Consider the following 23507-nt stretch of genomic DNA (forward strand, 5'->3'; position numbering starts at 1 on the left):
GAATAGAGTTTCATGCACATGATCTTGCTTGGGTGACGTGACTATCTAATTCTGGTACCCGTGAGATTTCAACCTCCATTATCGACACATGAAGTTCTCACCCGTTCTGGATCCTATGTTTATAAAAAGCCGCACGGAACTCCATGTGTTCTTTTCTCTGTCTCCATAATGACTGAGGAGGGCGCCCTTGTTTTTCAATCTGATGATGTCGACGTCGAAAAGGCATCTCATTCTCCCACTGAGCCTGAGGAGCACTTCAATACTGAGGGAATTGCACATCAAGACGCCTTGGGTCCAAAGCCCAAGAGGCGCCATTTCTTTTCTCCTTTGGATCGAAGTCACGCAGACGCTGTGCATGAGGACGCAAAGACGGTTGAATATACTCCTGAAGAGGACGTGAGTAGCACTCATCCTTGTTTTCGACGTTCTCACTTTCTCTGTCGGCAGTACAAAGTGAAGAGGAAGATCGACAACACGGTCCTGCCTCTGGTTATTTGCAGGTACTTTCATTGATTTGCCCATTTCTGTATGTTTTTCTTACTTGTCGGTCATCTAGTTTCATATGTAAGTCCCGTTGTTCAGAGAAGCGTAGTGGTGCTTGATGCATTTGATGTTCGCAACTTTAGTCAACCAATTCGGTATGTGTCGGAATCGGAGTCGTGTCCCACCGCTTACGATTAAACCTGTCAGATCGTACCAACATGCCAGTATCTGCGTTCTTGTTTCACCCGTATCTAACTAACTGTTCCTGGACAGTGGAAACGCGCATGTCATTCCGGAATTCAACCAGAATTTTGTACGAGCCCCCTTCACTGTCTGAATTTGAGGGTATACTGAAATTTGTATTGTAGGACATTACAGACAACGACAAATGGACGCTAGCACTTAGCATTTTCTACGTCGGTTACTGTGAGCTAGCCCCACGTTACTCCAAAATTGTGTTCTGTAATGAATTGACTTCTTCGATTGAAGGCCTTTTAGAGATGCCTGCAAACAGTATGATCTCCATTTAGTCAGAAGAGCAATGATGTTCATTCGGACCTTCCGGAACTCCCAGTTCTCCAACGCCATATTGGCGCTAACAGATTGTGAGTTAATTGAACCTTCCTTCCACCTGTGTGGGTCTGACGCGTGTCGCAACCTTCTAGTTTTTTTATTTCACTCACGGTCTGGGGAATAGCCTCGCTTTCCTTCGTATACTCTAAGGGTTATGGTGCACTATTGGCGCTTCGGTAAGTACCCCTTTTTTTGGGTGAAGAGCTCGGTTTTATTCACCTCATCCAGGATTTTGGTTGGGATTGGCGAAGCGGGCTTTTACGCAGGTGTTATTTACTATCTGTCGTTCTGGTACAGGAGGTGTGTCTCGAGGATTTTTCATCGTATTTGGTGTTCACGGACATACTTAGACATGAATTAGCCTTGCGGATCAGGTGAGCACACTCATTCAACACTTCCTTTACTGATTTCGTGTTCCGTTCATGTCAGCTTGTGTATGACCGGTACTTACCCGGGAGCTATCGGAGTACGTTAACTAACAAGTGATTGTGTCGTCGCTCCGATTAACCATACTAGGGACTTTTGGCCTTTGGACTTACTCGAGCCCATACAAGTCTTCTGACAGGGTAAGAATACCCCTCAGTGCATTCTACTACGAAACCTGATTCACCTGCAGATGGCAGTTCCTCTTCCTGGTGAGGGCATCCGCTGTATCATTTCGAAGAAGCTCTCACCCTTCCACTGTTCAGATTGAAGCCATTCCAACGATGGCGATGGCATTCGCTATCCTGCTCTTCTTGCCATCCTTCCCTTTCTCCGCGTCCTTCTTGACGAAGAGAGAGCGTGCAATTGCACAAGCTCGTGTTAATCGTGACCACAGACCACAATCCCACGGAGGAATGACTGGATGGCAAGGTCTTAAAGCCGTGATCATGGATTTGAATTGTTGGATGTTCATGTTGATCTATGCTAGCTGTAAGTGGCTGCCTCTGCGCAAAGGCTCATCTGATCACTGTGCTCTGTAGTCAACGTCGGAGCTGCCACAATTTCATATTTCCTGCCAACGGTAAGAATCGTCATGGAGCCCCTCACTTTTCCGAACTGAGTATGGTCCCAGCTCATCAAAGAACTTGGGTTTACGTCCATCAATGCTCAAGGACTTACCGTCGCACCATACGCCGTTGGATGGTTTGTGGTCTTCTTCCAGGCCTGGCACAGCGACAAGACAAAGGACAGAGGATATCATACCATGCTCTCTTGTTGTATCTCTTTCGTCGGGTACATTATTCTCGCTACATGCGCGAACAAGAGCGTGGGCGCTTCGTATTTTGCGCTCTTCTTGGTAGTCGGAGGGAATTATAGCTTGTTCCCTTTGGTGATGTGAGCCACTTACCGTTCCCGCTGTCATAACCATCACGGATATTAACAAATGATCATTACTCGCAGGAGTTGGGCAGCAAATTGTTTTTCGCCTACGTCGAAGCGAGGTGTCGGAACTGCATTTATAGTGTCGATCTCGAACAGTGTATCGATGTGAGTCCTGAATTTTACCTTAGCCTTCATTCTGAATAAACTTTTACATGTATTGTCCTAGTGCATCACCACAGATCTACTTCGATCCCGAAACTCAGTTCCGAAAAGGCCATGGCATCTCTGCCGGGTGAGTATTCTCGCTTCCTCTCAATGAGGCTGACAGGAACGATCCCCGTGATAGATGTCTGTTCCTAGCGTTAATAGTGACATTCTTGTTAAGAACAAGACTGATGATGTTGAACAAACGCAACGTGAAACGATTGGCGGCGTTGAGCCAGGAAGAGAAAGTCAAGCTGGAAAGAATTACGGAAATCACAGACTCGGACCCTCGGTATATCTTCCCGACATAGATTGAAAAACAAAGGGGGTCTAATCGATTTGGGAATTTGTGACCCACCGCATGGGATTTTTTTTGAAAGTACGAACGGAATGATGATTGTGATGCTAAATATTATGATTATTATCAGGGATATAATTCCTTCTGGACCCGGAGGACGCTGAAGGACTCGGCGTATGATAATGACGTGCCTACGCTATGAACGCCGCAATATCTTGGTCACTTCCTCTGCACGGCAAGAACAGCTTGAAGCATTACTGAAAAGTTGGTTTTGGCATTAAAGTGTCCATTATCACTGCAGAATTTCTGCGAAAAAGTCCTGGCCATGTCAAGAAGCTAGATAGATAGATAAGTGAGTTACATGCGTGGTCCCGCACGGGAACTGAAACTCAGGTAGTGCCCTTTTGGTGGCCATATTGTTCAACCGCTTAGCGCTTGGGACTCACTTTTGACATGGCCTTGACGTTAAACGTTAAACATTCATGGCTTAGTACTAAAGTCCTGATGGTGTAGACATTCCCGATCCCGCCTTGATGCACAGACGCCCAAAAAAATGAAAATATAGCTAGCTGGACAGAGTCAGGAATAGGTCGGGAATAGCAAAGTTCAGGACTTGCAATTGTGGCGCGATGCCGTGCCGTTGTACATGTGACCGGATTCGATGGCAATGTAAAGCTTCAGTCTTTCGATCTCAGAAGATTACAGTGAGTTTTGTGTCAGGACCATGCATACTCCTCTTCACACTGATAAAAGCTTCAAGATCTTGCCTTGACTGATCCCGACTTGGATACGCCGACAAGATCGTGTACCTGCCGTCAAATGAAACTCCCAGCACGTTCCGAATATTCCCCCATGGAGTGAATCAGGTGTTCAACGAGAACATTATGAACACTACATATGTATGAATGATCCCTTATATAAGTGTGCCCTCGATTCGACGGGAACGAATCAAGGTTACGGTGTTAGTGGGTCACTGTATTGTGTGTTTTTTTTTCGTGCAGAGACACTTCTTTGCACATTCCCCAAGTCCCTTCCTTACCGCCCATATGTCTATCAAAGCGACTAGTCAAAGTACCACAGAAAGTGCTTGTCTCTATCATGGTCGGAAGGCGAAGGAGAGGCTACAAGTTCTGGTCGTGAGCAGCTTCATTTTGACCACACTTCGAGTTCCTTACCTCTGATTCGCAGGTCGGGTGTGGTTTGGGAGGTTTAGCTACCGCCTACTGTCTTGGACAGGCCGGTCATGATGTGACCGTCTTCGAAAGTTCTGCATCTCTGGGAGAGATCGGTGCTGGGATTCAGGTGTGCCCCAGTACGTACCACCTCGAGTGTTGTTGGAGAGTGATGATTGATATAGTTTCAGATTTGTCGCGTCTTCTCATCCGATGGGGGCTAGACCGGATTCTACAAGAAAAATCGGAACTAGACAAGCCCAGTACATTTTCCTATGTCCGCTGTAAGACTGTTGTTTCCTTCATCCCCTGAATATCCCAACCCGCATTGCTTTAGACAACACTGGACAACAAGTCGGAATGGCGATGTTAGGTGAGAAGATGACGCGCGATCATGGTGCACCGTGGTATGTCATTCATGTGAGTGAATTCGTTTTTTAAGAATAAGAACCTACGGATTCATTGACTTCGCAAGCGAAATGATCTGTACGAAATGCTTCTGTCGATCGCAAAGCCATTCATGAACTTAAAACTACGTGCGAAAGTCAAGCACGTTGATCCTACAATTCCGTCTGTCACATTGGAATCGGGCGAAACGTTCTCAGGCGACCTTATAATAGGGGCTGATGGAATCCACTCCGTTATTCGCGAGACTGTGGTCGGCGACAAGGACATCCCATTAGCTATTCCACTTGGGGATGTTGCATTCAGAACTCTTATACCCACCCAGCCTATGCTACGCGATCCTGAGCTCCGTGATCTGGTCGAAAATCCTCGTCTAACATGTTGGATGGGCCCATCGAGACATGCAATAGGTTATTGCGTTGTTCGTGTCATTCCAATCTTGTTTTGTATTTCCTGATGCGAAGTGTTACCAGCGTGGAAGGACCGAGTATAATATGGTGATGGTCAAACCCGATGACGGTTCCACATACTCCTGGACGGCTAAGGGAGATGTGAAAGAGGTAGAAGAAGGTTTTCAAGGTTGGGAACCTCGGTATGACCCTTGCACCCCGGTTTTTTCTCTTGAATGTCGGATCTGATCCTTGTTCGTAGTTTCCAGAAACTCGTGTCCTTAATGCCCTCTGTGCTGAAGAGCAAACTGCTTATATGTTTGCCGCTTAAAACATGGATACATGGTGCCGGACGCGTTGCATTACTGGGAGATGCCTGTCATCCTATGTTGGTTCGTACTGAAAATTATGCTGAGGCCGGCTTAACTGCTTAGAAATTTCGTGTTTAGCCGTATCGAGCGCAAGGGGCTGCTATGGCAGTGAGTACGACTTTTCTCAAGGGATAGTATACAGATTAATACCGATTCAAATAGATCGAAGATGCAGCTGTCCTCGGAAATCTATTTTCGCGAATTAGCCACAAGTCGCAGATACCTACCCTTCTCAAAGCTTATCAGACAATTCGTTTCGACCGTGCTACATCCATGCAAACAGGGTCAATGGAAAATCGGACTCTGTATCATATGCTAGACGGACAAGAACAAGAGACTCGGGATGTGAATTTTCGTGCAGCTTTAGAGCAAGCGGTCCAAGAAGTTCAAACCGGCCATAATACGTCGTCTACAAGTTCTGCCAATCCGTGGGCAGACAAAGCTAAAATGGCGGCAAATTTCAGTTATGATGTCGATGAAGTTGTCGAGCGCTGGTGGGAGTCGCACGGAACAGAAGTGAGATCCAGACTGTGAGGAATAGCCTGCCGCTGTGATACATCTGCGTACTACTTTGTATCTTTCGTGTCCATCGATTCGGATTTTATCCTGAATTTGCCTACTTCTGCTTGTCCAGGTCCAACGCGTAGTGTTTCCAGTCTTCTAGTTAGCCGGAGGAGTGCATCCGCTACCAACCAACAGAAAGAGGTCCTAACAACTATGCAGATTCTGCGACAAAACCTGGTATCATGGTACTAATATTCACGAGTACGTCGGGGAACGTCGTACTTAGCGTTTGAATAGTTTGCCTTCGACCTGCTCTCACTGAATTCGAGTGGTCTAGCATGATATTGATTGGTAACCAACGAAAGCTGCAGAATACTAGTACTGACCAGTAACCTCAAATGCGAAACCATGTCATGGCCCGAATCACCGTGGACACCCGGTATGGCAGCAGTGTTGAATGTATCAAAGGTTACAGGAAATAACCTTCTGAGAATGGGTATGACGGCTTGCTAATCGCCACACTCGACTTGAGCCTCGTATTCCACTCGCGTACTTAGGCGGGAATGCTATAACCATCGCCTCGGCGATCGATATCAACTCTGAGGATGAAGCGGACGAAATACTGTCAATAAAGGGGGGTACTCTTTGGGGCGAAGTAATCGAAATCGAAAGCGATTCAGAGGGAACCAGTGCCTGTTGTGCAGCGACCACATTGACAACCGGGTCAATCTCAACTAAACCCGTCCAACAGTCGGTACTTTGCATTGCGTTGTGTTAGGCAATGATGCGCCAGCATCTTCCTCCTGCCTTGAATATGGTTTCACCCGTCTGGTGGGTGAGTTGCTAATTGCTATGAGGCATTTTTGATTCATGCCTATCGACTACCACGGTCCGTGCAGGGAGGATCTGTTAATCTTTTGGGCACATATCAAGAGTGACTGGAAAGGCCACATTCGTCAGGCGCCAACGTACATAAACTAGGCACGCTGATATTTGCACGTTCATTGGGTCCTTCTGCATCCTACAGGGTCCTTCGAAGGATGTAGATCTCTAATAATAATAATGGGCGTCGGCTAAATCCTGGTCCTTGTTAACACCCGCCTGAATGCCTTCGGCATTAAGCGAAATGACGAATGACGCCAGTAAAAACCGAACAAACAATGGAACGCTGTGCAGATTACACGACCCCGGAAGTGGCGCTCGAATAAACTCGACAGTGCGACGTTACTCGTGAACCTAGTTAACTTGCAGTAGATGGCTTATTCTTGATGATGGGGACGGCGTTGAAACGATCCAGTCTGGATTTGAGGTACACTACAGAATATGCAGCTTCTTATGATGATCCAAAATTTCCTTTGCTTGAAGACAGCTCAGCACCAAGTTTGTAGCCGAGTACCTATAGAGCTTGGTTGAGTTCTGGGAGCAAGAGCAAGATCCAAAAAATCCGTTCTTATTCACCTTATCCCAGTCTAATTTCTGCCTAGTCATCGGCAAAGCACGTCTCAGACTCTTGAACGTCTTTTCCGACATCTGCTGGTAAGTGTCGTTCAGCGAGGTTTGATAGTTCCTCTCTTCCGTTTCAATGAGCGCAAGAATCTTGGATGCTGCAGTACTTGGCGGAGAGGTAACAATAGCAGAAGTGAGGGACAACGATATCGAGTGTGTCGTGGATAATTGAACCTAAGAACAGACATCAGCTCCCACAGGTAAATTGACACGGATGACTTACATTTCCCTGTTCATAATAATGGACATTTACGAAGATTTTTCCTTCTAGTGTATTCACGTCAAGATTGATGATGTATTCCGATCGCCATCGCCCAGACCTGACAGCCAATCAATCAGTCTTTCGACCATTCGACACTATAGCAGCCCGAACCAGAAGTTTGTCGGATTGTACTTGTTCGCTACGACTTGTAAGGTGAAGATATTGGCGGGCTCTCTCGGTGTAAAAACGGAACAGACCCCATCGTGAAAATGAGCAGCGAGATAGCTAATCGCTGATTTTTCCAGCGCAGAACTGCTTGCAAACAATCAGGTATTTTGTGATGAGATCGAGGCATAGGCGCACCGCAAGGGTTCATAGTTCTCGTTCGGCTCGACAGGTTGAGGATCGTCTGCTTCCTTAATGGAACACTTAATCTAAGAGGAACGAGGAGGTCATCGGTGAACGTACCAAAGTCAAATGGTTGAAAGCAAAACTCGTCTTAGAACGTGGATCGAGCCATCTTTCCTCTCCATCGTCCGAAACCGGTAGCCGGGCAGCTTCACTTATCACAGACTGGAACAGTCAAAAATGCACGCTAGGAGTCAAGTCTTCGATAAGCGGAAATCTTTGACTAACTTGATGATCTGTCCCAGGGACATCCACAGTGATGAACTGTTCCAAATTGTACTGCCTTAATGCCGGTAGCACTCCATCCTGAAGTAGTTCGTCATCGGAGATTATGTTTCGTACATCTGTTACGAAATGAGAATGTAGGATGTCGTTGAAACGGAGAAGACAACGATGGTACCGTTCAAGACATCGTTGATTTCTCCTGGAGGGGCCTGAAGAAGGAAGCTACAAGCTGCATCTATCCTTGGGTCAGTATCCATAAGAGGTTTGTTGAGACCAACGACAAAAGTTGAGTTTAGTGGAGATGGTCTGTAAGGAGAACGCGACAGGCCTGTGACACGTGAGGACGTCTCTGAAAATTCTATCCTTAGCCTACACGTAAGTACATGTTCACTACCCATATTCAAGCTTGTATAGTTCTTATGGATGAGGGCACTTCATTAACTACCTTTGCTTGTAGCTCGGTACCCAGGGATGGAGTTACTCTTTTCTAGGATTAAGCTTTCACGAGTCGCTCACACCTTCAATATTCGTGGCACGGGACTATAAGTGCACATGCAAAAACAGTCCATGTACTTGGTCTATATTAGAACAGAGAGCTAGGATGCTATATTTACTGTAAGTAGTGTAGAGCAACGAAATAAGGCACTAGTGGGGTGAAGGCGGAGTCTGAAATTAACCAAATCCAAGTTTAGCGCCCACCAAGTACTTCGGTCGGCGCCTCCTTCATCCTGCTTACTACTTTGTTGTACGACATATCCGAAACACACCTCCACTGAACGACCACGGAGGGATAGAACCTCGAAAGAAGATTTCAATCTCGCGGTCTGACCCAGCTTGCGATTACTTTCCGCTGAAACAAGATGACGATCGTCGAAGGCGGGGATGAAATCTCTCAGCTTTGGGGTGTCATAACGGAGCTCAGCGAGCAGCTGAATCAGAACAGGAACCTGTCAGTTGCGTTATTTGGGGCGGCGGGGAAGGTTAAGGTCAGTCATAGCCAAAACTTGATTCAAATGTTCTTTTCTCAATGACTGGTTTGTAGAGTCAAGCTTTACATTCTCAGACCGGTTTTGTTCTGAGGAGGTGTGTCACCATTTACTTCTGCAATGTCACTCGACCGAGTCACTCGTTAGGTTCAATATGGACAAATCTAAAGGTGCGATATTGATACCTTCACGGGGAAACTCAGTCGAATTAATCTCCGCAAGCCAGAGGCGTACGACGCGGAATTGGAACGAATGAATGCAGCTATTGCTTTGGAGAATCAGACCTTGCAACATGATAACAAGCAGCTTAATACCCTCATCAAAGAGTACGAGCAGACAATGGATACTCTAATGAGTCAGTCACTCCAATACTCATCTTGATCGAGTTGTTCAACGTTCATGGAACCCCGCATTCTAGCCCAGTTCAGGAACAAAGCGGTAAGGGTTATTTTGTGATTTTGTGTAGGATGTGTCGTTAATTTTTGGTCGACATTTTTAGCAAGACGTCCAAGAGCATGAGCTGTCTCTCATAAAGGAGTACGAAACCAAGCTTCTGGCGTTGGAGGAAACCAATGCGACACGTGATCTCGGGACGAGTACCGCCATCTCAGACTCCTTGGCACGAATATCTCGGCTTTTACGACGGTGTTTGCGTGCTCAAGGCGGAGAGTGTGTATTCGAGGCGGCCGAAAGTGGGGCTGCTGACGAAGAGCTTGAAGAGGTGACCCGATCCATATATGAGCGGGAACCTTGGCTATCACAGGATGCTACTCAGGCTGAGAGGGCGTTAGAACGCGAGATTGAACTTGCGAGGTTGGAGAAGGAGAATGAGGAACTAAGGAGGATGCTCGGATTACGGCCTGGACAGTAGCGGACTGAGGTCTTACTGTGCATCGGAGGCATAGCGATTATTACCATTCGTAACATCGACGCGGCCATGACCTCGCCACAACCCCGCCACTGTTGATCAGGAAATTTACGTCTCAGATCACGGTGCCGATTACTCTGTGTATGGGCTCGATGAGGAGCAATTTGATGGATACCATATATCTTGCATGCCTTGAATATTCGTTACTAGTACATAGCAAGTGGCGGTAAACCTGAAAGGGGTGACGGATGCCATAAACCCCCTTTTTGATGTGTTCCTTCGGCTGTCGTTTGAAAGCGCTGGATTAATTTTGATTTGCGACTCCGAGCAACCTACAGGGACGTGCATTTTTCGAGTAAGAGCACATTCGCATTCGATACCTCAAACAGCAGCGGAACGGTCGACACGGCGGCAGAGGTAAGCACAACACATTCTCATACACAGCCAACTTCATCTGATGACCCCTCGTGCGCCCATGTCACCAATTCGTAGATGGAAACCGTGCTCAGCAGGCCCTCATCTCCCCCAATGTCACCTTTCCGAGCAAGGAGCAATTCGTATCAAGCAAGTGGTGGTAGTTTGCAGCAGGAGGTCAAGACGCTCTCGTTCTCACGCCGTACGTGCCCGTTCAATGCCCGTTTTCTTGTTTCTTATTTGTTTTCCTAGATGGGTCGCACATCAACCAGGACACGATGCAAATGACATCCTCCGGGAGCTCACCAGAGAAGCGTCATTCACCTCGAACGAATTTACTTGTCATGGCCTCTGATGCTCTCAACTTCAATTTCGGTCGTCGAAGAAAGTCAATTCGCCATCCCGTGTTACCCCCAAGACCAATGCCTATAATACTTCCCGATGTTATTGAAATTTCGGCTGCTCACAAGGACGAAGAAGTCGAAGAACGGGGTCGGTTACGAGAGGAAGCCGCCCAGGCACTCGGCCTCGCAATTTCTCCAAGCGATGGCACGGAACATGGCAGCATTCTAGATAGTCTTGGGCAGGGGCTGGATTCTCAAGACACCCCAGAGAATACTGAAGGTCAGGAGCCGATAGATGACACAGTTTCTGTCGCTTCGACACGGACTCCTAACCACCAACATTCTCATACAGTATCGTCGATATATTCCCCTCTCACCCCGCTTACTTCAACGCTTTCCATCGCTATACCCCCGGCTCTGCCCCGTAGCCCGACTCAACTCGGGCACGGGCGAAGTCGTTCTGGTTCCATGCCTGGGGCTTTGTCATCGCTCAAAACCACAGACACAAGATCATCGTCCACAGCTGGAACACCACCAATTCCACCTTTTCCGACAACGGTCGCAGTACTCAGCCATTTCTCTCAGCTATCGTTTACTTTCCCGAAATATTACCCTTCATCTTCATTACGCATTTTCGCACTCTCGAAGCAGTGGAAGACGCGGTTCATAGTGTTCTCCACACCTTCACCTTCAAATCCCTTCCTCCCAACACTCACTTCTTCACGAGGTCCAACCAACAGCCCCCCGCTGTCATACCTACATCTCTTCAAGTCCGCCGTCGCGGAAGAAAAAGAGTACGAAAGGCTGGAAATTAATGAAGATTCGGTGGTTTTTGTCTCTGAAGAGGAGGTTGGTGGTCGAAAGCATGTCATTAAAGTAGGAGGTGTCGATGTTGGTGCCATGAGAAAAGACCTCAGCCATGAAGAAGGTGGTCGGACGATGTGGTTTTTGCAAATCACAGACTCAGCTGAAGCTCAGAAGTGGATCGCAAATATCAAAAGTTCTATTCTGAACCAAAGGTTGGTAATTCCAATTTGAACGATTATCGTTCTAAGTGTTAAACATTTGAACAGAGCTGTTAGAGCAGGATTAGGATCGCATTCGAATTCTCCCAGTGTCGGCGTCGTCGAGCCTCGAGGAGATATGGATGTCATGCTTTCGATCCGTGCTCAAAGTATCATGACGAGTCCCACTTCCCCTTCATTCGAACGGCCAAGCAGTCCTGAATCACACCCCCCCTACGCAGCCTCTATTTCATCTGTTCGTTCTCAAGGAAATGGAACCGCCATAGGGCATCCCAGCGGGGCTGGAGGAGTCTCTGGACTCAAAGGATTTTTCTCTGGGGCCGTAAATCGCCCGAGGTCCAGTTCTCGTGCCACTAGTGTATGTTCTGACTCGGGTCAGGACGACGGGCGAAGAGAAAGCGTTGTCAGCTCATCTGGAATAAGTGTTAATCACACTAAAGGAGGCAATAGTCTCATGAGCCTACTTCGGTCCAACGCGGTCGATAGTATCCACGCGACATCGTCTGTCGGAAACCCTGGGAACACTACCTCCCTCTCAGCACCCGCACCTATTCCGTCTCCCGCCCAAACCCACTTGTTTTCGCACATGACCAATGGAAATCTTCACCCAGCGGAAAAGCAAAAACTTCGCCACTCACAGCTGGAGCGGAAGATCATCGAGAACCCTGGTGTGTTTGACGATGATGAAGGTGCAGCTCCTGTGTTTCGCCAGAATGTCTTGGCGAAACGCAATGCTGTGTCTACAACAAGAGCCATGAAGACCATGTCTGTCGATGCAATTTCGCTCCAGCCGCCGCCCAGGAAAAGATGGACAACAACAGGTTCCCATCATCCATTTATGACCGCTGGATTTTCCGAAATCCCCGAAGATAATGGGAAGCGCCCGAAGTATCAGCAGCAAACTGACAAGCTTAATATACATGGTCGAGAAGAAAGTGCCAGTTTGATGTCGGGGATCAACATCAGTCCCGGCGGGATGAGCGGGTTTTCGTTCGGAACACCAGAACAGAGACCAAGATCGCCGTCTACTGGATCGGTCTCAACCATTGCCTCTGGAGAGAACGGCAGACCGGGTAGTTTCAGTGGAGAGAGAGCCAGCATCAATACGAAGAGGAATTCTGTGGCCAAGCGCTGGTCTCGACAGTTACCGCAGAGATTAACACCACCAAGTGGTCCACCTCCCGCTACACCAAACTCAGTGCACCAGCGTAGCCCGACTGGGAGCATCATCAAGAAATCGCCAAATCCTCATCCATACACCACTATGGAACGATCTCCTAGTCGTTCATCACAGTCCAGCATCTCGAATGGGATTCCATCGTTTTCAAAACGCGCGTCTGCGTCATCCGCTTTCAGTGTCCAAACGACCAGCACTTCACAGTCGCAAGGTAATAGTATAACATCACATTCACGCCCCGGTTCTACGCACCGTGTTTCTCTGCAACCTCCGCCACGGCCCCCGCCTAGTTTTGCTCTACCTCCCACCCCAGACCTGGATGTGGGCTCGTTTCCATCACATAAACATAGAAATTTATTGTCCCCTTCACCTCCGTCTCAAGCGCAATCACTCAAAGATCCATTTACCTCTCGAATACACAGATTATCCTTAGGTGCACCAAAACCTCCCCCGTCAGGCATGCTGCCTCCTCGGCCTGACGAATCAATTCCCCAAGTTCGGAGACGCGCCGGAAGTAGCGGCGCTGTCTCCCTTCGTTCTTTGACCAGCACCTTGAATTCGAGTGTGCTTTACTCTATACCCGCTTCTCCTGTGTCGACGTTCCTGCCATTCCATACCAATTCAACAGCACCCTCCCCACCACCCGTTGACCCACTCCCGCCAACTCCCCCATTATCACTTAGCGGCATCTTAACCACATCTCCTCAACCCGCCTCCAATTCTAGTCCTTCACGCGCCGCGTCCATCAAGCAGCGATTCCGGATACTTAGCGCACCCTCTGCTTCTCCTTATAGCTCCACCCCGACCGCTGTTCTAAACAACTTTGCTTCATCGTATAAACCTCAGCCTACAGTAGTTGCTGCACCGTCACAATCCCCTAACGGTACTCCGCAGACCGAAAAAAACTCCTTCATACAAAATAGCGGCGATAGTATTACAGCACTTGGCTCTCCCATTACACCCTCTTTCCCCACCCCCAAGATACATTCACTCCCCCCACCAGAACCCGAGCCAGAAATTACCTCGTTATTACCTCCCCCCCGTCGTGGCTCCAAGCGAGCATCTCTCACCAGCGAACAAGTATTCGATCCCCACCTTGAAGATTCTCGAAGCCAACCCACTATCGATGTCGATGATCAGCAGATACTTCCTTCTTCACTTTGTCGTCGCGGTTCGGTGATTTCGCTTGGGATTGCAAGCATGTAAATTGTTAACACTCTTCCTCCTCTCTCATTTCTTGCGTCACATACGTGATATCATTCACTGCTTTCACATCATCTTTATCTCGGTTTCGTCGTCTCATGCTACTTGTGTACTTTACCGACGTCGATGGAACCCATTCAGAGTATTGCAGGTACTATTACTCAAGGACGGAGAAATGTATTTTATATCCCATACAAGTACAACTATAGAAACTTAACATAATGATTTCAAGCAAGTAAGGAAAGCTACTATGCAAAACTGTTTTCCACATCAGCGCTATCGTCCCCTTCAAGATTAGCAAACTGAAAAGACCCGCATGAGTGCGAATCAAGTACGAGATGACGGGAGAAAACGTACTGTCAGGAACGCAGCAGGTCTGTGTTCTTCAGCCCAGAAAAGGAGTGGCGTATCAAGTACCATTGAATAAGTGAAGTTTTGTGACCATAGCTGCGTCAAACCGATGCCGTAGTTCCAGACTCTACCTTCGGGAACCAAAGTCATGCCTAGAATACGGTCAGATAGGAGCAGCTGCACCCTCTCAGACATGTTGGGATTAAAGCCCTGAATTAGGACGATGTATCAGAAGGGAGGAGAGAGAGTAAAAGATAGGGCGCACCGGAGGGTTGGCAGAAGTATCAACGTTCTTTCTACCCCAGTCAAAGCCAGGGACGGTAAGAGAATGAGCTGACAGTGAAACGGAACCTGGTGTGAAGGATGCTGTGATGCAGATCGACGCTGAACTCCATTCCGGGTGATCCGCCATAATCTTCGCCTGAGTGGTTACATCCGTTGGGGACAGATGGTTGATCTCCAGAGCCTGAGTCTTAATCCACCCGAGGGGCTCAAGATCTTTGAGTAGGAAGTCTTCCTTGGGCAACTGAGAGGGCAATTCTACGTTATTATTGCTTCCTCTCTGAGGGATCCATGCAATTGCCTAAAGGGGAAGGTGAATCAAAGTGCAACCGATCAAACAGAAACGACTTACCTTAACTTCCTTAACCTGTTTATTATCGGGGGGCGAGACTCCATAAAGGTACGCGGCAACCTGAGTTCGCAGATCCGCTGCTGTAATGAAAGCACGTAGGATGTTCTTGGGAAGAACGTAAGTGTAGGAGGCAGCATCGTCCTTGACATCGTCATTCGACACATAGATATGTTGAAGGCGGAGTGGGAGATGTGTGGCGGAAATCGCACGAACACGCCAGTCGGATTTACTACTGAAGACTTGTTGTTCATAATTCGTTGCTGTATTCATCGACGGTATATCAGGAAACGATGTGAGGGAATAATGAAAATAGCACGTACTCGTCACAACTTGAATTGTGTCCCCGTGAACATTCGTCGTTTGCCTAAACCATCACAACCTGTTAACGGCTAGAGTAGTGAGACCGAAAGGAAACAGCTCACGTTTGCACAGCAGTGACTTGAGCTTGAGCTTCGGAGCTCTTCTCCAGTTCTGCCATTTGTTGCCGCTGGACCGACGGTGCCGCGATCTCTTGACCAAGAATGATATCACGAATTTCACTGACGGTTAAAGAAGCAATGTTGACGCTGTTTCGCTTGCCGAAATCCTAAAAAGGAAACATTAGTGGAACAGAGCTCAATCGAACGCTGAGCAAATATTCGCTTACCGCAAGGATAAGGTCTTTCATTGCGACTTCTACCTTGATCCACTCCTCATCGCTGAGGGTCGGCCAGACGAAGTGAGGTTCAGTGATTGTATTCTTGTCTGGGTGGAGTATGATTTTCCCCTTCTCATTGTTTACATGTAGACCACGCAGAAGCAGGATAAGGCGAGAGAAGGCCGTGTAACTCGAGATAGACTTGAGCCAATCATCTAAGAAGAGTATGAGCTCCGTATATGCAATAGAATAGCACATATTCACCGTAAAGACTGAACAACACCATTTGCGGTTGAGTAGCTCGTAGAATAAGATCACCGAACTTTTCCATCTTCATACAAGCTTGAAATGGTAGTTGAAGTTCACTTCCCTTGATAACAATGTTCGGGAAATCGAGTAGGTGCACCTCCAAGGGATCTGAACAATTATAAGTAAAATGCAAATGACATGCAAGCAATGTAACTCTTACCCAACATTCCCTTACGAGTCACGATTACTTGCTTGGGCTGCTCTTCTACCGGTAAGGACCGGACCAGAGCTGCAACTTCTTCGGCGGTCTTCCACTTAGCAAGTTGTCCAAGACGTTTTTGACCAGCCCAGACACTGGTGTGGATGACTTTCAAGAATAGTTGCCCGGACCGAGGGTTGAATATGAAGATAGCACCATCTGAGCAAGTATGAGATGATTACGAGTGGTTAACCACTGTTCACCTACTGATAGGTTTGGTGGTCAAGTTGCCCTCAAAGGTCTTGTGGCTGCACAGAATGATCAATCTTAGGTGGAGACTGAAAGCAGGCGAGCGGACATACATTGTGACACGGTAGACGTTTGTATCATCCACGAACCCTGTAGAGTGGTTAGTTCAAGAACAACCTCGCTGAACCAACAGTAACACACATATGATCTGGTTCGAAAAGAGCTCCGAATAATTTTGACTGTTCAAGTACGGTTCTGTGGGTTCCGACGAGTATAGCTGTAAACCTTTCCGAATACGTTCTCTCAGGACGTGGCACGCAGGATTGGCTTTCATGATTTTGGCCATTGCTTGTTGGATGAGAGGTTTCATGCCAGGGAACCAGTTCCCATACGCCGACCATAAATTGTACGCCAAATCCATACCAATCATAACACCGGTCGGCGAAGGGTATATGCTCATGGAATCAGAAACCTGCAATACAGTCAGTTTACAGTCAGTTTACAAATTACAACTTGTCAGTCGCGGAAATCTTACATAATCCAGGAACTTCGCGCGAGTGTACCGCTCAATGTCGTGGGTATCAAAATCTCCCCACCTCAACTGGACGTCAATCCAAAACTTGTTACTTGTGGTACCGTCGAGGACGTCCTTCACGTCAGTAACCAGAGAGGGCCTCGATATGTTCCACTATGACATGAGGCTAAGTTAACACCGACAGGAACCGGGATGAAGGATCGTTCTACCTTGTAGGCGGAGAAAAGCAGGATGTCGGCACAAGAAGAGTTCATCTTATAACTTTTACGAGGATGAATCGTTTCCTTCTGCACGGTCTCGATCTGTAGTGGTTCGAGTTCTTGATCAAATACTTGACACAAATCCATAACCACACTCTCGTGAACTGCATCACAAGGACGTCAGCCAAAAATAGGACACTGGAAAGTATATGAACCCACTTTTCTGCCATAAGTGAGCACGGAAGATCTGAATCAAACTGATTTTAAGGGTAGGGATTTTGCCATGCATGAAAATTCCAGTCAAGTCAAGCTGCACTTGGAAACCGACATAGACATTGGCACGATTAATCGTAGGACTCCACCAAAGCGTGAAGCGACGATTAGGGATCTGGTTGAGACCAGAACGCTGGGCATTGGTCAGCTTCTTGTACCTCATTGACTCCTCAAAACCAGAGGCTTTCTCCCAGAACAAACCTATGGGACAAGTCAGCTTAGACAAACCGAGCCTGATCTGCAGAAATAAGAACTGACCTTCCCAAGTAGGGAAATATGTACCCTTGAATAGAGTGTGTTCCAAAATGCCCTCGACACCCCCTAAGGCGGCAATCACATCGACACGATAATTGTTAAGCTGCCAAAGTTTGCCATCGTGACGCTGTGATGTCCACCAGAAAGGATTGCTGGTAAAGACAATGAGACAATATCTCACAGGTAATAAATTTCGCTTACTGTTTCAACAGTTGATATTGTTTCCAGTCTGTCCGTACTCTCCAACCGCGGTCATAGGCCAAGCTGCTCGACTGTGAGTATCAAGAAATAATACGAGGGTTCCTTCACTTACGTGTGGCGATCCTTCTGGAATAGAGTGTTGATGCGAGGAATACCACGATCCCAACTATCCTCGAGGTCTTCAAGAGTGAGTCGTCGATTCTGAGCGTTAGCTTCTTTTCGCTTCATGGAATATTCCGACCACACCCGCGCGGAATCCAGAAACTCGGCTTCCCATGGTTGTAAGTAGCGGTACAGGTTAGGGATGAGCTGATCTTCTTCGTGAGACATTCCAGCCCGGAAATGTGTCACTATAAGCACTGGTAAGTGATACAATTCTATCGTGAGCTGTCAACCGGTATCCTACCAGCAACGTCGGTCTGTTTGGACCATCGGAGGTCACTTTGAGGTATCAAGACGTGGCCCATTGAAAGCATCCCGAGGCCGCCCAGCTCCTGGAAAATTTATCAAGAGGATGTCGAGCAAAGTCATGGTGTATTTACCTTGGGGGTATAAAAAACAACCGGCGGGAAACGTGACGGCATCTTACTGTTCAAACCGATCTTGACACGAGTCTGAATCTTGTTCTCTGCCTTGACAAGGGAATCGAGAAGTTCATTTGTGTGGATGACTGCTTCACGATAGTAGGTCATCAGACCGATCAAGGCCGTGTTCCACTTGTTCACGATCTTGGAAAACGTTGTGGAACCAGAGCTCATCAACACTTGTCGTATCCTGTTGTTGAATTGTTGGACACCTAGTTAGGAAGTGTCAGAGAAGGCAAGTGCGTTACAATCTGACAACAGACTTACCCTCATCCGAGACACGCAAGAAAGCTTGCGCGGTTCTTTCCTTGGTCTGCTCGTTGGTAAGATTCCATACAGCATCTTTGAGGGAAAATTGTTCTCCACTCATTGTCCGGATCTTGGGAAGGATACGGACTTCGAATCCACACATCGAGAACAGCAGCTGAGGGTTATCCTTAGAGTAAACACTGACAAACGTGTCCTCCCATTCGATGGTGGTCAAAGACCTCGGGAGACTCTGCTTCACATTCCAAAATACAGCACGACCTAAATTGACGTCGTGTTTGATGAGTCTCATTCGACAGTCGCGTGGCCAACATCGTTTGTTGTTATATCCGATGACATTATTGTTGGTAGGATCGGGATTGGCGGAGAGATATCGCTGGATGAGATCCCTAGCCTCGTCGGCATTGAAACGGAAAAGAATGTGTAACCGGTCAACGTAACGAGAGTACAGTCGGATGGGGTGTCGAGTTTCGGTCGCGGAATCCCGGTATTGCAAGAAGTTGTTGGGCATCTGAGGAGGTCCGGCCATTTCGCTGGCTCGTTGAAGACCCAGAATCAACAGATCCAATACCAGCCCATAGTACTGGAAGACGAACGCCGAGAATTGTAAGCCACGAATCAACCCGAATGCATTTGTATGGGCCATATCTAACATTCATATGGTCAGACAGATGGACAAACCAATAAAACTCCAAATCAACCTTTATATGTAAGAACTGAAAACAGATACATAGTAAGCACGGTCAGCGACAAAAGTATGGAAAGCATACCAGTATTGTTCTTGGCCGTTATGTAGTCAGCCAAATTGTGATCTAGTATGAGACGCAATAGACGATTCAGCAGTGTGAGATCGATTTTCTCATACACCTTCGATAAAACTGTCTCCATCATGACATTGCATTCGCCTTCGCTTGTCTCCCAAATCTCCGTAAGGTTATTGATACCTTGACACCACTATGAGACATAATTAGACATGCAGCTGATACTGGACATATGAGAACCGACTTTGTAAACAAGAAGTGGTGGGGGTTCTGTATCCTGAAGTAGACGATGAGCCACCGAAAATTTTCATAAACTCAACGACTTACAGCTGGTTTGATCCAGGCAGGGAAGAGCCCACGTTTTTCGGCCCTTGATGAGTTTACGTAATTGTGAAGTAGTATACAGAGAAAGCACAAGCAATACGTACTCGAAGAAGAGGAACTGGTCGAGATACTATAACAAGCATAAGCCCAAAAATAAGGGATGATAAATGAAGTACTTACAGCGTCGGTAATCTTTTCGATTGGTTCGATATCGTAACACGGGATAAGTTTGTCGTATGTATCGAAGAACTCGATTCCAGATTCTTTGAATGCTCGTTGCGTCAATAAAAGACGCTTGATTCGAGATAAACCTGCAAAAACGCCTCAGTACTAAACTTTACAGTTCGATTTTGACTAACATTCGTGAGGGTTATCGTATGCTTGTTCAATGAGCGCGAGCTCTTCTCGCTGTGATTGGTTGAGACGACCTGAAAGTGACATTAATCACAACTTGCGAAAACAAATGAAGTCTGTTCTCACCCTTGACTGAGTAAGCTTCTTTGAGTTTTTCGAGAGCCAAAACGAGAAGCTTCGTGTCGTGCTTGTAGGACAATGGCCTGGCCGCCTGTCAGGAGATGAAAAGATGGGGCAAGATGACTCACGGGAAAGGAATGGGAGCAAATTTCCTACTCTCCAGCCAATGAACGGTTGCGGTATAGATGGCAACCGCTTCTTCTGCACTAATGTATGGACCGTCCTTGAGGTAAGCGTGTTGGCGCTCTTGTTCAGCTTTGAGGTATAGTCCTGCGAGGGATTAGATATGTGGTTGAAATGAAGCGCACACTGGATACTGTCACGCACGAGTAAGACGACCTAGATTCTTCTTCACGACAGCTTTGTCGACAGTCGCACCGCGTCGAATCCGCTCTCGGTTATAATGAGCAACTGAACACCACCAATCCGCCTTGCTCTTAATATAACGAAGGATGATGTTCTCGATCGCAGTCGGCATGCCTGGTACTTTCCACGGAACTGAAAAAAGAGAGATTAAGGGATAAATCAACCTCAGTAGAATAACATACTATTCGCCTTCCAACATCGCCAGGCTTCGGACAGATGTTGCAAAATCGTCTTCGCCTTATTCTGTTTAATTGATTCAGGCATCATATCAAGAATATCGTGCATGACAGCCGCTCGCAACTCGAGGTCATAATGTGATTCCACTCGTTGCTTCGTGACAGTCTTGGCAATTCCTTTGCTGTTTCGGCCTTCGAATTGACGAGCAAGGAGGTTACCAAGCCTGATACATAGGTGATCAGCAGCAACATAATGGCTTCAAGACGCAGAATACATTACCATCTCTCCAATAGAGGAACGATACCTCTCATAAAGAATAACCACACACGCCAACCGGGTGCCCAGAAACCATTGCCCGGTCCCTTTCCTACTGGACCAGTATTGAAGCGATAGTATATCAAATGTTTCAAGTCCTTGGTCATTCGGACTTGCCTCATCAACTGCCACAACCCTCAGACTGACATCTGGAGTGTAAAAGGGGAAATGCTGACCTTGTACTTATACCGGTACATTCCAGTCAATGCACCGATGTGAGCGAAGATATACTGGAGAGCGTCTGCAAGTTGGAAGGCGTCGACATTTCCTAGACGGAACTGAACATGGGCATCGACCACTAATTTCGTCAACCGAAGGATTTCACGGCAAAGATGGAAAGCGTTGCCAAAACGCGACTTCTTCCTTTCCTTCGTCGTCAGAGTCTTAACCGGTTTCAAGTTCATGTTGTAGTCCAGGTGAAGGTAGTTCAAATTCTGATGGAAATAGTTGTCAGTCCTGAGTATCTCAAGAGAAAAAAGGCATACTTTTCGGTGGATCAACAGATTCAACATATTATACCCTTGCCTGCACACCTGTAACCCAGCTTCCACCCAGTCCAACTTGGTCGTTTGAAAAAATTTCGTCGCTTTGAGTTGACGGAACAAGTTCTTCTTGGTCATCGCCTTCTCCGGCCGTGTCCTGAGTTCGTTTAGGACGTAGCACTTCAAAAGTTTCTGATACGAAACCCGGACCTTGACCGGTTGGTTGGGTGGGCAATGCTCCAGGTACCAATTCTTGACCAACGGAATATCTTGAGCTCGCCGCATTCTTCCAGAACGACGACTGTAAGGCTCTGGCGCCCACCACAAGGCGATACCATCAGCGGTCATGTCATTCTCAATGTCTTTGTCCCGAAGGAACGGGTCTACTTCCTCGGGTAATTCAAAAAAGTCATCATCGGCGCCATTTGGTCCAAATATCGAGTCTTCATGTGAAACGAGGGGCATGTTCTTAGGGGTGTACCCACGAAGCGAGATAGGATTGATGAGAGGGTCGAAGTAGAAGGCAGGGAGGTCGGGGTCATCGGTACGAATATACACGTTTTTGGCGTAATGGTAAGGAGATATTTTAACGGAACGGGGTAGGGAGTTGTACAGATGAGGGAAAGCAACCTTGTACTCCGTTCTGATTTGTTGCCGAATGATGACCTTGTTGATATCATTGAACTCGTTCCAATCCTCGTCGAAATTGTCCATGTCGCGATAGAGTGGCTCAAACTTGGGACCACCTGGTATGGCCATGTTCAGAGCTTTTGCAGTGAAAAACGACTTCTTGTCGAAGAGAAAACTGGCATTTTTATCCGGTTGGTCAGAAAGTAAAGTTCTGCCGAGCCGGTAAAGGTTGGCCATTATCGGTAAAGATAGTGACCAGTATTTATATGAGGAACCATTGACGTGAGGTGTGTCGATAAGAGGTTTAGGGTCATAAAACCAATCAATAATAGCCGAGTCCTCTTCTTCGTCAAGCTCCAGCTGAATGGCTTCGAGCGGCTCGACATCAAGGACATTGTCACCGTAGTCCAAAGGTGGTTCCTCATCGTCGAATGGAGGGAAACGCATCCGTTTGAAGTGACGACGATCACGCTTTTCTCGACGCATTGCGAGCCACATAGTACTCCATTGTGCATGATAGACGGGCTCAACGACACGCGGAATTTCGTTAACGAAAGTGATAGCACCGGTAATGTGGTACAAAACCGGTACTTCGCGCACCTGCTCCCAAGGATAAGGAATGTTCTCGAGTAATTTCATGACGGCGTGAGGAACGTATTTCAAAGCTCCTAAATGAACGCGTTTATCATTCCGAAACTTTCTGTTGCTCATGTCTCCGTGGTCTTTAATGATTTTACGAACATGTTCGGGAGGTAAGTCCTAGGAACAAAACTTGGTGAGACAGCAGACGAGAATGAAAAATGCCCAAGTCCCGCACCTGCTTCCCCATATCTACATATCCTCCCCTACGTTTCTCTCCATATCTCTTCCTCTGCATCTGTACCCATTTCATCGACTTGTGGGCGATGACTGGGTCGAAAACTCTAAATTCGACATACATCTAACAAAGGTGCAAAAACCAACCTTCTGGGGGTAATTTTGATCCTGAAATGCCATTTGAAGGAGCTTGGTTCATTCCAGGGGGAGGTGGAGGCATAAAGCCAGGTGGTGGTGGTGGAAAGCTCATTGCCAGCGATGGTTCTGAGCAAACCAGGCTTGCTTTTCACAAAGCGTGACAAAGCGTGAGCCGAAGGCTGAGTCACACAGCGGACCCTTTTGAGTAGAATTTGGCTTTATTTATTCTAGGAATTACCATAGGTTGCCCACAGAGCCCGTCTCAGAATTATACTTCGCGCCCTCCTTCCAACCTTCTTCAGAATATGTTTGCGAATGCGTTCGA

At 47.3% G+C, this 23507-nt stretch overlaps 6 protein-coding genes across 8 annotated transcripts; 4 read left to right on the plus strand and 2 right to left on the minus strand.

The window, feature by feature from the left end:
- The first annotated feature begins 60 nt into the window (after window positions 1-60).
- On the plus strand, window positions 61-3073 carry E1B28_012539 (uncharacterized protein). Of its 2 annotated transcripts, none has more exons than XM_043157661.1 (20): window positions 61-500; window positions 557-564; window positions 627-638; window positions 691-703; window positions 757-796; window positions 852-909; window positions 973-996; window positions 1058-1088; window positions 1149-1232; window positions 1285-1356; window positions 1407-1430; window positions 1486-1522; window positions 1573-1622; window positions 1673-1691; window positions 1746-1971; window positions 2022-2062; window positions 2114-2376; window positions 2443-2529; window positions 2591-2656; window positions 2711-3073. In XM_043157661.1, the coding sequence occupies exons 1-20, from the start codon at window positions 169-171 to the stop codon at window positions 2877-2879; spliced, it is 1656 nt and encodes a 551-aa protein (XP_043005029.1). In that variant the 5' UTR covers window positions 61-168; the 3' UTR covers window positions 2880-3073. The 2 variants fall into 2 exon arrangements, with proteins under 2 accessions (XP_043005029.1, XP_043005028.1); XM_043157660.1 differs by having other exon boundaries at window positions 61-396; window positions 448-500; window positions 2591-3073.
- A 692-nt stretch (window positions 3074-3765) lies between these two features.
- Window positions 3766-5936, plus strand: E1B28_012540 (uncharacterized protein). The gene is made up of 9 exons (XM_043157662.1): window positions 3766-4002; window positions 4055-4178; window positions 4230-4322; window positions 4376-4458; window positions 4514-4864; window positions 4917-5035; window positions 5095-5224; window positions 5282-5311; window positions 5366-5936. Exons 1-9 carry the CDS (start codon window positions 3772-3774, stop codon window positions 5735-5737), a joined length of 1533 nt encoding a protein of 510 aa, XP_043005030.1. The 5' UTR covers window positions 3766-3771; the 3' UTR covers window positions 5738-5936.
- A 1041-nt stretch (window positions 5937-6977) lies between these two features.
- Window positions 6978-8398, minus strand: E1B28_012541 (uncharacterized protein). The gene is made up of 8 exons (XM_043157663.1): window positions 8224-8398; window positions 8052-8167; window positions 7884-7988; window positions 7779-7831; window positions 7587-7727; window positions 7437-7533; window positions 7166-7387; window positions 6978-7103 (listed from the first exon to the last, which is right to left on the minus strand). The coding sequence occupies exons 1-8, from the start codon at window positions 8303-8305 to the stop codon at window positions 7041-7043; spliced, it is 879 nt and encodes a 292-aa protein (XP_043005031.1). The 5' UTR covers window positions 8306-8398; the 3' UTR covers window positions 6978-7040.
- A 510-nt stretch (window positions 8399-8908) lies between these two features.
- Window positions 8909-9905, plus strand: E1B28_012542 (uncharacterized protein; the record flags this gene model as incomplete). The annotated part of the gene is made up of 6 exons (XM_043157664.1): window positions 8909-9034; window positions 9091-9131; window positions 9182-9204; window positions 9261-9389; window positions 9453-9472; window positions 9534-9905. 6 exons carry the CDS (start codon window positions 8909-8911, stop codon window positions 9903-9905), a joined length of 711 nt encoding a protein of 236 aa, XP_043005032.1.
- PRPF8 (Pre-mRNA-processing-splicing factor 8) lies at window positions 9543-23350 on the minus strand. 2 transcript variants are annotated; one of them, XM_043157667.1, is made up of 38 exons: window positions 23192-23350; window positions 23046-23137; window positions 21602-22987; window positions 21293-21550; window positions 21081-21241; window positions 20807-21024; window positions 20586-20756; window positions 20387-20528; window positions 20265-20341; window positions 20144-20212; window positions 19965-20095; window positions 19889-19914; window positions 19788-19830; window positions 19705-19737; window positions 19470-19653; window positions 19401-19415; window positions 18700-19347; window positions 18391-18644; window positions 18255-18342; window positions 17961-18198; window positions 17849-17911; window positions 17651-17799; window positions 17339-17593; window positions 17129-17283; window positions 16920-17072; window positions 16586-16856; window positions 16498-16534; window positions 16403-16443; window positions 16157-16354; window positions 15952-16104; window positions 15697-15902; window positions 15473-15636; window positions 15371-15414; window positions 15051-15310; window positions 14682-14999; window positions 14423-14626; window positions 10623-14367; window positions 9543-10564 (listed from the first exon to the last, which is right to left on the minus strand). In XM_043157667.1, exons 1-37 carry the CDS (start codon window positions 23292-23294, stop codon window positions 14314-14316), a joined length of 7062 nt encoding a protein of 2353 aa, XP_043005034.1. In that variant the 5' UTR covers window positions 23295-23350; the 3' UTR covers window positions 9543-10564; window positions 10623-14313. The 2 variants fall into 2 exon arrangements, with proteins under 2 accessions (XP_043005034.1, XP_043005033.1); XM_043157666.1 differs by lacking the exon at window positions 9543-10564 and having other exon boundaries at window positions 14204-14367; window positions 14423-14999.
- On the plus strand, window positions 10431-14068 carry E1B28_012544 (uncharacterized protein; the record flags this gene model as incomplete). The annotated part of the gene is made up of 3 exons (XM_043157665.1): window positions 10431-10518; window positions 10569-11679; window positions 11734-14068. The coding sequence occupies 3 exons, from the start codon at window positions 10431-10433 to the stop codon at window positions 14066-14068; spliced, it is 3534 nt and encodes a 1177-aa protein (XP_043005035.1).
- Window positions 23351-23507: the final 157 nt, after the last annotated feature.

The sequence above is a fragment of the Marasmius oreades genome, chromosome 8 (assembly GCF_018924745.1).
Source record: "Marasmius oreades isolate 03SP1 chromosome 8, whole genome shotgun sequence".
Lineage (NCBI taxonomy): Eukaryota > Fungi > Basidiomycota > Agaricomycetes > Agaricales > Marasmiaceae > Marasmius > Marasmius oreades.

Bases quoted from the DNA above. Each gene is read 5' to 3' on its own strand.
- E1B28_012539 (XM_043157661.1), top strand. From the start codon at position 169: ATGACTGAGGAGGGCGCCCTTGTTTTTCAATCTGATGATGTCGACGTC. The intron at 1,523-1,572 runs GTACGTTAACTA...TAACCATACTAG, and splicing joins CTTACCCGGGAGCTATCGGA to GGACTTTTGGCCTTTGGACT. The intron at 2,063-2,113 runs GTAAGAATCGTC...GTATGGTCCCAG, and splicing joins TTTCATATTTCCTGCCAACG to CTCATCAAAGAACTTGGGTT.
- E1B28_012540 (XM_043157662.1), top strand. From the start codon at position 3,772: ATGATCCCTTATATAAGTGTGCCCTCGATTCGACGGGAACGAATCAAG. The intron at 4,459-4,513 runs GTGAGTGAATTC...TGACTTCGCAAG, and splicing joins CACCGTGGTATGTCATTCAT to CGAAATGATCTGTACGAAAT. The intron at 5,036-5,094 runs GTATGACCCTTG...CCTTGTTCGTAG, and splicing joins TTTCAAGGTTGGGAACCTCG to TTTCCAGAAACTCGTGTCCT.
- E1B28_012541 (XM_043157663.1), bottom strand. From the start codon at position 8,305: ATGGATACTGACCCAAGGATAGATGCAGCTTGTAGCTTCCTTCTTCAG. The intron at 8,168-8,223 runs GTACCATCGTTG...ATTTCGTAACAG, and splicing joins AATCAACGATGTCTTGAACG to ATGTACGAAACATAATCTCC. The intron at 7,534-7,586 runs GTTCGGGCTGCT...ATTGGCTGTCAG, and splicing joins TACAATCCGACAAACTTCTG to GTCTGGGCGATGGCGATCGG.
- PRPF8 (XM_043157667.1), bottom strand. From the start codon at position 23,294: ATGAGCTTTCCACCACCACCACCTGGCTTTATGCCTCCACCTCCCCCT. The intron at 20,213-20,264 runs GTGAGAACAGAC...TGTCACTTTCAG, and splicing joins AGAAGCTTACTCAGTCAAGG to GTCGTCTCAACCAATCACAG. The intron at 17,800-17,848 runs GTAAGCGAAATT...TGTCTTTACCAG, and splicing joins CAATATCAACTGTTGAAACA to CAATCCTTTCTGGTGGACAT.